This window comes from Lepidochelys kempii, chromosome 13 (genome assembly GCF_965140285.1).
Source record: "Lepidochelys kempii isolate rLepKem1 chromosome 13, rLepKem1.hap1, whole genome shotgun sequence".
Classification (NCBI taxonomy): domain Eukaryota; kingdom Metazoa; phylum Chordata; order Testudines; family Cheloniidae; genus Lepidochelys; species Lepidochelys kempii.
The window spans coordinates 6,457,170-6,470,437 of NC_136392.1; the positions used below are offsets into that span (position 1 = coordinate 6,457,170).

The 13,268-nt window shown below is 44.0% G+C and overlaps 1 protein-coding gene across 10 annotated transcripts in view; it reads right to left on the minus strand.

Annotated features, from left to right (window-relative positions):
• COL20A1 (collagen type XX alpha 1 chain) overlaps nucleotides 1-13,268 on the minus strand; it is a 95,676-nt gene that overhangs the window by 63,691 nt on the left and 18,717 nt on the right. For 9 of the 10 annotated variants that reach the window (XM_073309067.2, XM_073309061.2, XM_073309062.2 and 6 more), the window contains 7 exons: nucleotides 12,205-12,402; nucleotides 9,468-9,623; nucleotides 8,314-8,433; nucleotides 6,744-6,908; nucleotides 4,106-4,270; nucleotides 2,426-2,598; nucleotides 1,147-1,276 (listed from right to left, as the gene is read on the minus strand). In XM_073309067.2, the coding sequence (XP_073165168.2) occupies nucleotides 1,147-1,276; nucleotides 2,426-2,598; nucleotides 4,106-4,270; nucleotides 6,744-6,908; nucleotides 8,314-8,433; nucleotides 9,468-9,623; nucleotides 12,205-12,402 (1,107 nt within the window). The remainder of the gene's footprint in view (nucleotides 1-1,146; nucleotides 1,277-2,425; nucleotides 2,599-4,105; nucleotides 4,271-6,743; nucleotides 6,909-8,313; nucleotides 8,434-9,467; nucleotides 9,624-12,204; nucleotides 12,403-13,268) is intronic. The other variant, XM_073309068.2, reaches the window with a different exon arrangement.

The window sequence follows — 13,268 nt, forward strand, 5'->3', positions numbered from 1 at the left end:
AAGATCTTTGGGCCAAGTAAGAGGGTGAGTGTGAACACACCACCTAGCACAATGGGGTCCTGGTCTCCTAGACATTACCACAATACAAACTAATTACCCTTTGGAACAGAGGGGGAAAATCAGAAGCAACAGGATCAAAAGCCCTTCTAGAAATTTATATAGTCACAGCAGGGCAATCTAAAGGCACAGCTTGCTCCTTAATAGCAGTACCTGTAGATCATCTACCTCATGAGGCTTGTCTCTGCCTTTGCAAGTTTCAGCAGCCGACACAGAGTTCTTCCCCCTGGCTCACACCAATCAGCCCCAGTCAGTCTCAGTCTCATGAATGCATTTTCAATATCTATTTTTAAATTGGCTCTTTCTTGACCCTTCGGGGGACGTTCTGGGGAAAATCCTAGTACAAAAATCTCCCTCTTTCAATTATGGCATCACAGGGGAACAGCAAGGATCTCCAACATCTTAAAAGAAGAGCAGCAGGGGGTGAACAAGCCAAAAAAAAACCCATAAGGGAAGTGTGTGTAGGAGGGTATATGAGCATGTGTACCACACTTCCAGGCACTTGATGCCACAAAACTCCTGGGTGGGATGTCATTCCATTAGCATCTTAGAATTCAATCCTGAGAATGTGATCCAGGAATGGATGAGTAAATGTAGATACCTTAATTGTAAAAATAATAAAACCACAACAAAAAGCTTGATGCTGCGTCCAGCATATCTGGGTAACATTGTTTCTTCCTGCCAGAATACTAAATAGCTAATTTTCTCCCCTGAAGAATGTTCATTTTTTTTATGTTCAAACATTATCTCCAGAAGTCCTGATTTACCTCAGTCATGCAAAAACACTTACTGAAGTCAAAGGGGATTTTGCCTGAAGCATCAAGATTCCCACACACACACTTTATTTTTTTCAAATAGGACATCACCTATATTCATAGCCTGCTTAAAGAGCTTACTCGAACATACCCTATACATGGGGCAACCACTCAGGGATTGGGGAAGTGCTGAGGCGGTGAGGAAATCAGCACCAAGAGAACTGGGGCTTAAGGAAGGGAGTGAATGATGCTTGGGATCTGGGAAGAGAGAAGTTGTACAAAGCAGAGAGGGATGCCATGAAGGCTAGACTAGAGCTCTCTACTCATGACCTACATGTCGAGGTGATGCCCCTCAGCCCATCTCCAACGGCATTTTCATAAATAGGAAACACCGAAACCAGGTATTCTGTGTGCGAGGTCAAATTGACAAGCTGAGTGGAGGAGGTAGATCCGTCTAAAACTACCTGAAAAACACAGAGAAAGGCTGTAAGAAGTTGTGGTATCAGGAGTTCTGTAGCAGAGGAAGCAATTAAACAAACCAGCACCAGCCACAACTATACCTCGTAAGCATGCTGTGCCTTGAACACGAAGGCTGAAAGCCCTTGTAACTTCATACTAGCTAGCGTCACCCTAGACGCCTCCCTGCCTGCCCCAAATAAAGGAAGAAGAGGCCTTCAAGAAATAAAGCTTTTTAGTTTACTTTTCTCATCCACAGCATCCACCATGAGTCACTCACTGGTTCATGCTCAGTGTGATGTAGGAGCAGCATGCTCTCTGCTAGTGACATCACGCCCCCACCACACTGCAGATGGGAACCAGCTCAGTTATTTAGGTTAGTTGCACCAACCCTCTTGTAGCTGGGGGGAATAAACTCTACCAAGTTTGCCATGGCAGCATGCCAGGAAAGGAGAATTTTAAGCAAAGATAGACTGAGGAGTGGGGATGGCAGCTGTGGGACTCAGAATCTATTTCCCTAGAGTATTTTGCAACCACAGCAAATCACAGTAACAGTAGGAACATGCCAAAGAGGGTGGCAGCCATGCAGGGAATCACAAACCAGGGCTGTCTGCTCAGATGAAAGCCTAGAGGTGAAATGGGTGGAGGTGTATATTTACTGAGCCAAAGGCTGCCCAACCCCACTCAATTCAATGGGGTTATACAATTGTAACTGAGGAAGAACTACCTAGAGCAAGGCTCTAAAAGTTTCAGCCAGGGCACCTTATTATTATTTCTATATTTCCAACAGTATGCAAGATACTTTACTGATAAGACTGAAGGGAAGGTCCCTGCCCTGAAGAGCTTAAAGTCAAAATAGACAGTCTACAAATGAGGTGATGAGGATGAGGGAGAGAAGAGAAGAGAGACAAGAAGAGACCAAATCAGCATAAGCATGACCAAAAAGTAAAGTTCCTGTCATTTCCGTGTAGCGTGCTGATAAGGCTGACACACACATAATATTTAAAATGAACACATTAGGCATCCAACTCCGATTGACGTCCAATGAGAGTTGGGTGCCTAACTGCTCTTTGTGTCCCTGAGAAGTCTACTCAAGTCTAGTCCAAGTCTGCTCTAGTTTCCAGCCACCACACACATCCAAACACAGGATCTCCTACCTCTTTGGGGATTCCTCCCCTGGATGGGTAATATACAATCCTATATTTCTTTGGTGGTCTCAGCGGAGGAGTCCAGGAAAGGTGCATGCTTCTGGAGGTCACCTCTGATATTATAAGGTTGGTGGGACTCAGATGGGGACCAGTGTTGGCTGAGACAGCTTTCACAGGACTGTCTATTGTTCAAAAACCTGTGTTACCTTCTCATATTACCTTAACGTGCCAAATGCACTTTCTACTTCTTTTTATCAAATGACATGTCCTAATCCAGTTACAGTCTTCTTCCCTAAATACATAGGAAGCATTCCAGCCTACCATGAAATGAACATTTAAAAGGTGGTCCAAGGGGAAATATAAAAATCCCATTGAGAACAAACTGTGTAGTTATTTGGAGAATATACTTTACATTTGAATGTGAGTCACTGCTATCGATTCAACAGATGGCTCAGCATTTGCCAGTTCCAAAGATTTAGTCAAATTGAACCAGGAAAAGTCTGTTTAAAAAAAAAACCAAAACAAAACAGCCCATTTTCTCTGGAGTATCGAATGCCTGAGAAAAACTGGTCTAATTACATCAGAGCAGATACAGACTAATAGGGAAGAGTCCATTTACTTTGTCAAATTCCAAACCCACTTAAAGATACATTTGAAAGTTGAACTCTCCCATTGTATTTTAGGAAAACCTATGAAAAAATTAGCAGAGATTAAAAATTGAATGGGGGGGGGGAACCCACACACATGTATAGTATTGGTGCTGGGCACTTAGCTTAACATTTGGTTGGGGGTGAGAAGGGGGGAGTCCTTCAGTCTAGTCCTAGCTTCTCTTTAGCTAGAAAAACCACACTTATTTGTATTTAGCTATCCCTTGGGAACATATGGCTTGAACTACAGGTGGAAAAAGCCTTGTACTCAATAATTTTGCAATCTCTCCCCACCCAACAAAAAGTGCTCACAAATTAATCCTTTGCTTTGGACATCTCAATGGTGAACCCAACAGGAAGTGATGCAGCTGCATAGGGAAAGTCTGGAAGAGACTCAGGTTGAGAATGCATTTGTTGTTCATGTGCACTGACGTGGATAAATCGGACAGGTAAGTCCCCCTCCTCCCTACACCGGTGTAGTCACCTCTTGTTCTTTATGTACAGTACCACCCACTACATACTTTCCAACCGCCTCCCCCCCACCCCCCCCCAAGAAAGGTCTCTGCCCAAGCTGCTCACAGTCTAAGGACGGAGGGTAGGGGACGGGAAACCACACACATTTATACAATCATCAGCTCAGCTCATTGTAGGCAGCCTGGCAGAAGCAGGTCTTTGAGAGGGACTTCAGCATGGAGAGAGTAGGGGCCTTGCAGATGAACCACGGGAGGCTGTACCATGCAGAGGGGATCATGTGGAAGAAGGTGACCATGTGAGAGGTTGGCAAACAGTGGGCAAGGCAAGGAGCAGTGGCAGAGCAGTGGAGACAGCTGAAAGAGAGGATATGCAGGGAAGGGTAGAGGTAGACAGAGCTCTGGAGGTGGTGACAATAAGCTGACAGCAGGTGGGGAGCCAATGGAAGGATGTGAAGAGGGGATCAAATGGATGGGTGAGGAAGGGGAGTTTAGGAGGTGCGTTTGGCATGGACTGCAGGGAAGCCATGCTAGCTGGTAGGACTGAACAGGGATTGCAGGCTTTAACTCACCTGTGTTTTCACTCTTGTGCTTCTCTTTGATCCTGGTGCACAAGACCCGGCTGAGCCTGCTGACCAGAGAGCTGAGCAGGGGGAAATCCAGCACGTTATAAACAGTGAGCTCCAGGGGCTCTGATGCCACCTGTCTCAGCTCTGCCTCATCTGCATTTTTCACCCCTAAAAAGAGAGAGAGCAAAGAGCCAGTCAGCTAAGAAAACTCCCAGGAGATGAACAAGACTCAGGGCCAGAAAAAGGTCTTTCCCCTATTTAATGCCCCAGTTCAGGAGCCGAGCACAACTTCAGTCTCTTGGCTAAAAATGCCTCCTAGCCTTCCCCATGGGGTGGTGCTTCTCTGCAGTGTCTTGGAGTCTTGCCTGTAGCTATAAGCACAACTGGCCTTTAAGGAGCAATATCTAGATTGTGTTTAAATACAGTGGAGTCAGGGGGTCTTCTGTGGTCCAGAGCGACACTTGCGAATCCTCCTAATAGTTCCCCTCTATCATGTTACTGCAGGCCTGGCTACCACAGAGGCTGATAATATTCCACTAAAAGACAAATCAGAACATATGTAGAAATCAATGAATAAATAACACTTTGGTATTTATGAGATGCCAGCTTCCCCCACAGAGAATCTGCTGTTCACTAGAACATAAAGCTCCGTCACAAATCCTTGTTATTCTTTCCATAAATCCAGCCCTGCATATCATCTGTGCGCAAAGGGTCTGAATCTCCATTGCTCTGCATCTTGTGTAGTAACTTACCCATATGTAAAGCAGGTCCCAATTTGGATAGTGTTTTACTTCTTCTCACTTGCTTTTCACAGATATAAATGCCTACGCAAGGTGCAGAACAGTGGAGAATCAGGCTCAACGCCTTATGCCTGTAGAATGCCTTGCCTTGCCCTTGAACATTAGAGATGTAGAGGGAGGTCCTGGTGTAAATCAGTGAAATTCCAGTGAGGTCAATGAAGCTACCCCATCTACATCAGATGGGGATCTGGCCATTAGCGTACAATCCTATGGGAAGAGGTTTCTCTCGAGATTTTCGTTGTGTAACAGGCAAAAAATAACCAACACCAAAAGGTATCTTGTATTTAACAAATATGCTCATCTTTCCCATCTTGATGTGGGATTAGAAATGAATCCAAACCAAAATTTTGGATTAAAACATCCCCATACTTTGGAAAAGATCCATCTTTGGCTGTCATGGCTTGGGTCCATCTCTAGCTGGGATCCACCTACATAATTTCTTGCTATATTATTCTTGGGCCAGGTAGTGTTTCCTTGTCTAACCCAGGACTGCTTTTTTGTTCTACATTTGTAAAGCTCCTAGCATAGTGGGATCCTGCTCCATGACTACAGCTCCTAGGCATTGCGGCAATAATTATGTGGGCAGGTGGTTTAAATCTCTTTCCTCTTTGGAGACTATAACTCAAGTTCTCACAATCTAGAGTCAAAATACACAAACACTGCAAACATTTCTAATCTAAACAACAAGGGGAAGTGACAAAGCAGGCAATACATTCAAATGCACAGGTTTTAAAGTATTATGCTGTCGACTCTATTACAGTCTGTGTCTCCATTCAGTATATTAAGTAAAGTACATTGCAAAAGATATAGCCATACAGTGGTATTCAATGAATTCTCTATGGTGTACTTACCATAAACTACTTCTAGTGCAGGGGGGTAATACTTTATTGTTTAATTTTACTCCTCTTGCATTAACCTTTACTAGATAAATTCAGTTATAATTGACAGCTCCTCTCCCAGTCATTTTATGCCTCCTTATTGCTGCCAGATGGCAAAGAGCTGATAAGACTATTAGAAATACAGAACGTTAATCAAATGAATGTATTTGGAGGCAGATTGCCAGATACAATAGGTTGGTAATTTAATCGAATGGTTCTCTTTGGAAATGGCCGATTCATCTAAACCAAAACTGATCGTGGGACAGGATCAGTTCAGCAAATTTTCAACTCAAAAGTTTTTTTTGAAAAAAAAAAAAAAGTTTTGAAATTGTCTAAACATTTTTTTTGATTTCCTCAAAAAGAAAAATTCTGATTTTCCACTTCAAAGCAATTTTGTTTCAAAATTTAAGCTAATTTTAAATCATTTAAAGTGTTTCTATCAACCTGAAACCAAAATTCATGAAAATCTGAGATTGACTTTTTTGTCCCAATTCCGAGTGGGAACATTTTTTAACATCTCAAAATTGTCTTCAGAACAAGAAAACCATTTCATATCTAGCTCTCATAGGTTGTTTAATTCCATTTTGAGGTAAACAGTTTAGCAATCAATGATCTCCCATTATGCAAATCTGAGGCTGTTAGAGATTTTGATGTGCAGGTGGTGAGAAAACTTTTAATTAAAACTAAACTAGTTTTTAAAAATGAAAACACAACATCCCACCATTGGCCACCCCTTGAAGATTCTATCTATCTGTCATGTCTGAATGATACATTAATGACCCATCTGCTCATGGTAAAATGATATCAAATCAAGAGGCCAAACTTTATGGGTAATATTTTCCAAAACACTCAGTGTTGTCCTAAAACTGCTCCAATTAAAGTCCAATAGAGTTTTACCATTGATTTCAAAGGGAACAGAGTTAGGTCAACCCCACCTGGTGTTATTAATAGCTGTAATCTTACCAATGGCAAATATCTCTATGCCCATATTTTTCAAGGTCTGGGCAGACAGGTTGGCATCATCCTGTGATTTTCCATCAGTCAAGAGGATCACCAGCTTGACTGCATCTGACCTGGCACCAGCTTCAGGTTTCAGATTTTGTTCTAGGACATAGGACAAAGCAAGGCCTTGGGAAGAAAGAAGAATGGAATTAGATCCCTGAAAACAAGTCTGCAGAGATGCACATGCTTTGGGAAGTGCAAACACCCTTCTCAGCTCCTTAGTCGAAACTGGGTATACCAGTTCTGCATGAGGGATACAAACACAGCTCCTGTGCTGTGGGGATGATCTCCTGCATTGCAGTCTGAAGGAGACTGTTGTAAAAAGGCCTTTTAAACAAAGCTACAGTGGCTTGCTTTATAAATAAACCTTTGGAGGGTAACGGGTTAGACTTGACATTTCTGTCATTCCAAAGTTTTTTCTCACTTCATTGCAGACCTACATGCTGCTCTGTGACTGTGGGGCTGCTCACAGGCATGTGATGTTAGGTGCCTTGTTTCAAGGGACCTCTGAAGTTTCAGTTTCAAGTAGAACTCCACACACATGTAAAGAATGGTGGAGATTTTGCAAACAAACCAGAGAACAATGGTAAAGCAAACTGTGGGCAGATAAACCTTGACAGTGTCGCTTTAAAAAAATGCATGTGCAAAACTGTGTGCCTGATTTGCGTGCCTGTTTATTCCATTTTTTGCTTGCAATCAAAGTAGTTGTGCATGGAAACTAGGCTTAACATGCCACGCAGACATCTGATAAAAATCAGGCCGCAGATGTCTCAGCAGCGTAAACAATCCAAAACCAAAACACAATGAACGTTACCAAGTCACTTATGGACCTCTTACCTGATCATGAATATAATGAAACACTAATATCTTAAGCAAAGCCAACAATGCACTACGTGTTTTCCAAACATAAATGAAGGCAAATTTCCTGCCTTGAAGATCACACAGTGTACAGCCCTAACTCAGCAAAAGCACGTCAGCATGCACTTATCTCCCACTGTTTCAAGTACGGCAGTGCTCTGCTGAATCAGGGCCTAAAAGACAGACAGACAGACAAAGCATAGGGGAAAAGGGGTAAAATATAAGCCAAGTGGTCAAGATGGTGACATAATGTTTCAATCACACAATGAATTTCAGTAGAATATATAGATTTCCCCCAAATTTAACCATAATCAACCAGACCGTTTCTTGTAATCTTTACAGTAAGAGGATGACTTTCCCTTTGCAAAGTTCATTCTTCATCCTCCTCTTAAGCCCTACCAGATCCTGTACAGGAGTCCAAGGTTTCCAGATTATCTCTGGACCTCATTACCACTAGCTTAGGTCAGAGATATCTGCACCATGTACAGCGACTGCACTGTATTCTCGTAACTGATGCTGCTTTAGTCCTGTATCCAATTCAGACACATCCAGCCAGAATATTCCTCCCTTAATGTGGAGGATGCTAAGCTATTGGCTAATGATCATAGAGGAGTTCTGCATACAGCCCAGCCAGGGACAGAGAGCGGGGGAGCTGAAGATAAAGTTGTGTTACCTGTGAAAGTGTTGCCGCCTTTATATCGCAGGTTCCTCACCGCCTCTAACACCTCATCCCTTGTGACGTAGGTGTTCAAGTTCCACTCTGTCCGTGGATCACTGCTGTACTGGGACAAACCTGGGGAAGGCAAGAGCAGTCAATAGAGTGCAACCACGGGGTTTAGCAGCAAGATGAAAGCTGCTTTTTTCCAGGATTGCCATTGACAGGCAGCATTGTCTACTGGATAGAGCACCAAACTGGTGGCAGCAGATCTGGGATCTATTTCCAGTTCCACCGCTGGCCTTTTGTGGGCAAAGTCACCTCTCTCCAACTATTTCTCCACCTCTGAAAGGGGGATAATGGTAGTTAACTCCCCTGCAATACGCTCTGAGATCTGAAGTGCTTCGTAAGATCTAGGTATTATTGTAATTATTTCCCAGCACTAAAATTCAGGCACAATCCTAGCTAAAATTAGGGCAGCTGCCAGGTTCCTGTTCCATCCCACAATTCCCTTCTGCTCTTCCCTTTCACCTCCCACTCCATACATGCTTCACCTTTCTCCTTTTAGTTACACTGGCCCAACTTTTCTAAAGTGGCCTTTCAGCTTCTCCTCCCCAGCCTGTTACTATTTATTCATTGTACTGCCACGGTGCACAGAAGCCCTGTGCTGGACCAGGACCCCACTGCCCGAGGCACCGAAAGTCTGAAGTGCTCCTCAAAATGTGGGCCACAGCACACGCTGTAGTTGTCTATTACAACCACTAGAGGTCAGACAAGAATCACTGTCAAGACACAAGCTTATGACCCAACATGCATCCATGTGAAAGAGGTTGGCCGAGAACAAAGTGCAAAAATGCAAATCCTGCAGCTGCCTGGAGGGGCACTTAAACAAGATAGAGTTGGATGGGACCTAATGCCCTCCTTATCCTTCCAAGGACTGCAGTATGACATGGCACTCAAAGGGCTACGTTTATTAACCTTCTAGCTCCTCTGCTTAAAAATGCATTTGTTCAGCTTTGTATAAAACAGAGCCATTAGCAGATTATTTAGGCTCATAGAATAGTCACTAAGCACATCCTTTCCAGGTGTAGGAGACATTCCCAGGAGAGGAGATGTGCAGGGTTTTATGCTGATTCTGTAGCTGGAAGCATGGAGACAAGAAGCTCTCTTACCTATCCTTATCTTATCCCGGGCAATATTGAAAGGTGAAACCAAGGTGCTCAGGAACTCCCTGACAAGCTTGAAGTTGCTGCGTCCAATACTCCAAGACCCATCCACCAGCAGGACAATATCAGTTGTGGCAGATGTGTCACACTGAAACTGAGGACCTAGGGGACAAAGTGATTGAGATCAGTCGGAGGATGCAGGAGCTGTGACGAGAGATCCCCAGCACCACGAATCAAAACACATCCCTTTGGCTTTAAGGGCAAGAATCAAGTTTGTGAAACGCCAAAGCTGAAACTTTCATAACTTCATTAGAATCAGGAGCCAATAGACCCCATTTGGTGGTTAGATGGACTAATAATCTGTGATCCCCATAAACTGCAGTGACTAGTTTAGAGCATTAGTCCGTGATAGTACTATCTAACACTGCTGCAAACTCAGCTTATGTCTGGACAATCAAGCTTATGCTTTCTGTATAAGACTGCAGACAATGTACAGCAATCTGCCATTATAAAGTAGATGATTGATCAGCAAGGCAGAATAGAATCCCACTCTCTCCCTCTTACCTGGGTTTTGCCATTAAATAATCAACCAAGCAGGTCCAACTCTAAGACACAATCATTTGTGCCTCAGTAATGATTTGATGTCAAAGAGCTTAACAAGTATTATTTCCATTTCACAGGTTGGCAAAATGAGGCACAAAGAGATAAAACGATGTGCCAAGGCCAGAATCACAACCAATTTTCTTGCTTCCTTGGAGAGAGAGATCCACAACAAGGCATCACCTTTGCCTGGCCACTTGGCTGAGTACAAGCTTGCTTACAGCATCAGCACACAGGTGTAGAGGAGTGAAGGGGTATGTTCTTGAGGTAAAGAAGCTAAACCTTTAAGGAAATGTGTCTCGCCTAAGCACCGCTCTATGTAAACTGTCAGCTCAATTACATTCAGCTCTAATCCAGCTCTTTCCTTTATATCACCTAATTTATGGAATCTCAGGTGATTATTTAGTTCCATTCCAGCAGGAGATCCCCTACGGGCTATAATTATTCAGAAGCTTTCTCTATATTAAATCTAATCTCTTCCTAAACTGTTGGCACCATATATCTGTACACCACCCTCCCTAGCCCATGCCTGCAGGTAGCGGGGGATAAGATAAGGCACGTCACTGATAAGCTGCACCTTTCCTCTGATTTTTTCAGGTGGAGGTTTTACTTTTTGGGGGTGAACACCAGAGGGTATCAGGCAAGAGAGAACAGGCTGCAGAGCAGCAGAATGCATTCCTGCCGCATCTCACAGAATTACCATGTGGCAGCCAGGGATTCCACTGGTCTCTGCGGACCAGACTCAGGCACGCAGGGCAATCTGATTGCCATGGGCGATCCCCTGGGTTGATTCCTCCCCATGTGCTCCCAGACCTGGCCACTCAATTGTCATTCCCCATTCATGAGACTGAGGGAGCAACATCCAGTGTCACTTAGGTTGCGTCTCCATTAGGACGAAAGGTGTGTTCTTAAGCCGAGCTAACCAACACATGGTGAAACCCTTGTGAAGACCAGGCTTTGTACTTTTCACATGAGTTAGCAGGTGAAATCAAAGACTAAAAGGAGCCTTTAACTTGACCTGATAACTCCTGTGAAAACAAGCAGCCTGCATTCACTAGGATTTTACCTCAAGTTAAGAATACACCTTTTGTCCTAATGAAGACAAGGCCCCAGGAGACGGGAGAAAAGGACGGGAGGAAACTAGAGTTTGCTGCTGGACACACTGTGCACTGTTGGTGCCACTTCTTGTAAAACTAGCCATTCCCCACCCTCCTGTTTGAAAATCCTTTGCATATGATCCAGATATCTGTGAATATATTAGTTATTCCCAAGTCTCTGCTACCAGGCTGCAATCATAGGAACTGTTATCTATCTCGAAGGTACTTATATGGGCCCTATTGCTATGGTATCCAAGTGCCTCACAACCTTTAGTGCATTAATCCTCACAACAGCACTGTCCCACCTCACAGGGGTATTATCCCCATTTTATAGAGAAACTGAACTTGTCCAAGACCCTACAGGAAGCCTGTGGAAGAGCAGAGACTTCAAGCCAGGTCCTCCAAGTCCCTGTCTAGTGTCCTAAGCACTGGAGCATCCTTCCTCTCCATCATAAGAAGGAAAGACAGATCTGCTGAATAATCTGGATGAAAATCTTTCAGTCTATGGGCTTTTCACTTTGACTGTTAACAATTCATTATTTGCTAAGTCAGCTAAGTCACACAGTGTTGTTCTTACTTCTTGAGTGGATGCCTGAAACTTCTACACGAGAGAATAATGAATGGAGAAGAGCAGTTAATGAGTCAATGCACTTCCCAGTAGGAATTTTTGCCCTAAGGTCTGTGACACTTTGCAGAGCTGCGAGCATTTCCATCAATACTTGGCAGTTCTCCAAATCGTGACCCCACACATAATAGCAAACTGAACAAACACCCTTATTCTTGACAAGATTCATGAATGTGTGTGAGCTAGTGGGTTTGTATTCAACCAGCTAGAGTGCAGATTGTGGGAAGGAAGGAACGAAGGAGGCTTCTTCTTGGAGATGCCATAAAAATACCTAAGTCTACTGGGAATACCCTTCTCCCTTTGCTTGGATTGTTCAGAGGCAATTGCCACTCTTTGGGTAGGATGGTCAATATTTTTAAGCTGAATAACTTTCCTGGGTGCATTCTGGAGAGGTAGAAGTTGTGTTAGAAACAAGACTCACCTCTCTTTATAGTTCCCTTTGTGTGTTTTTCTTGGCCTAGATCTCCTCGCTCAGATTTTGTGGGACTGCGCAGAGTTGTTTTCAGCGTTGTTGGTGTTTCTGTCACACTGAACTTGGCGTTTGGTTTCCTTCCGAGGGTTTCACTTGAGTCCTTGGATACTGCTGCCTTCTGTCTTCTTTTTTCAGGTCTGTCTTTTGCTGTACTCCACAGCATCACAAAAAGAAACAGCCCATTCCCCTCAGCACATCACACACACATCCCATTCAGAGGAACAAGCCGAATGTGCTGGAACACACTGGCTAAGTGTGTGTATCTCACCACTGAGTTCTACTGGATGGAATGGCAGACTGGCACAAGAGTGTTTGACTGTGTCAGACCCCCAGTGGCTGGATCACAGAGGCTATAAGCCCTAACCCTGCTGTTGCTAATGGAGCTTCTCTTCTCGGTGAAGAGGTAGGGACCTAGGTTTTTGGAAACAAAAGTCTTAAATTCGGTCACCGCAGTAGATCATGGACTCCTATATGGCCATGCCAAGTGTTATGAACTAGGGCTGTGATGTCTACATATAACCAGCCATGGATTTTTTTTAAAGGGGCTGGTGCTCAGTTATCAGATTTGAATGCATCCCTTGGATTTGAATTCCTGCAAGCCCCAGTGTGCACGGACAGGCTTTGTCTAACTGGAGGGGAAGCATATGCAGTATGCCGACTACTGTGTACCTGAAGTAAGATTTACTGCAGGGCTGAATTTGGCCCATTGTCAGGGTGGTTTTTAAATGATCAAAGGCTCAGGAAAAACAGGGCTCTGCATTCTCAGAGGGAGAACCCAGAGGTGACGTGAGGAGAGGTCTCATCCTTACACTTCCACAGGACCCTTAGGAGTCCTCCTGGATTCTCAGATGAGGAGTCCTGTTCCTGACCCAGAACTGATAGGCATCCTCTAGGAATGTTGCTGGGAAATATTCCCTTCTGAGGGCCAGATTATCATTTACTATTTGGATTGTGGTAGCATCTAGGACCTCCAGCCACAGACCAGGGCTCCATTGTGCTAGGAGCTGTACAAA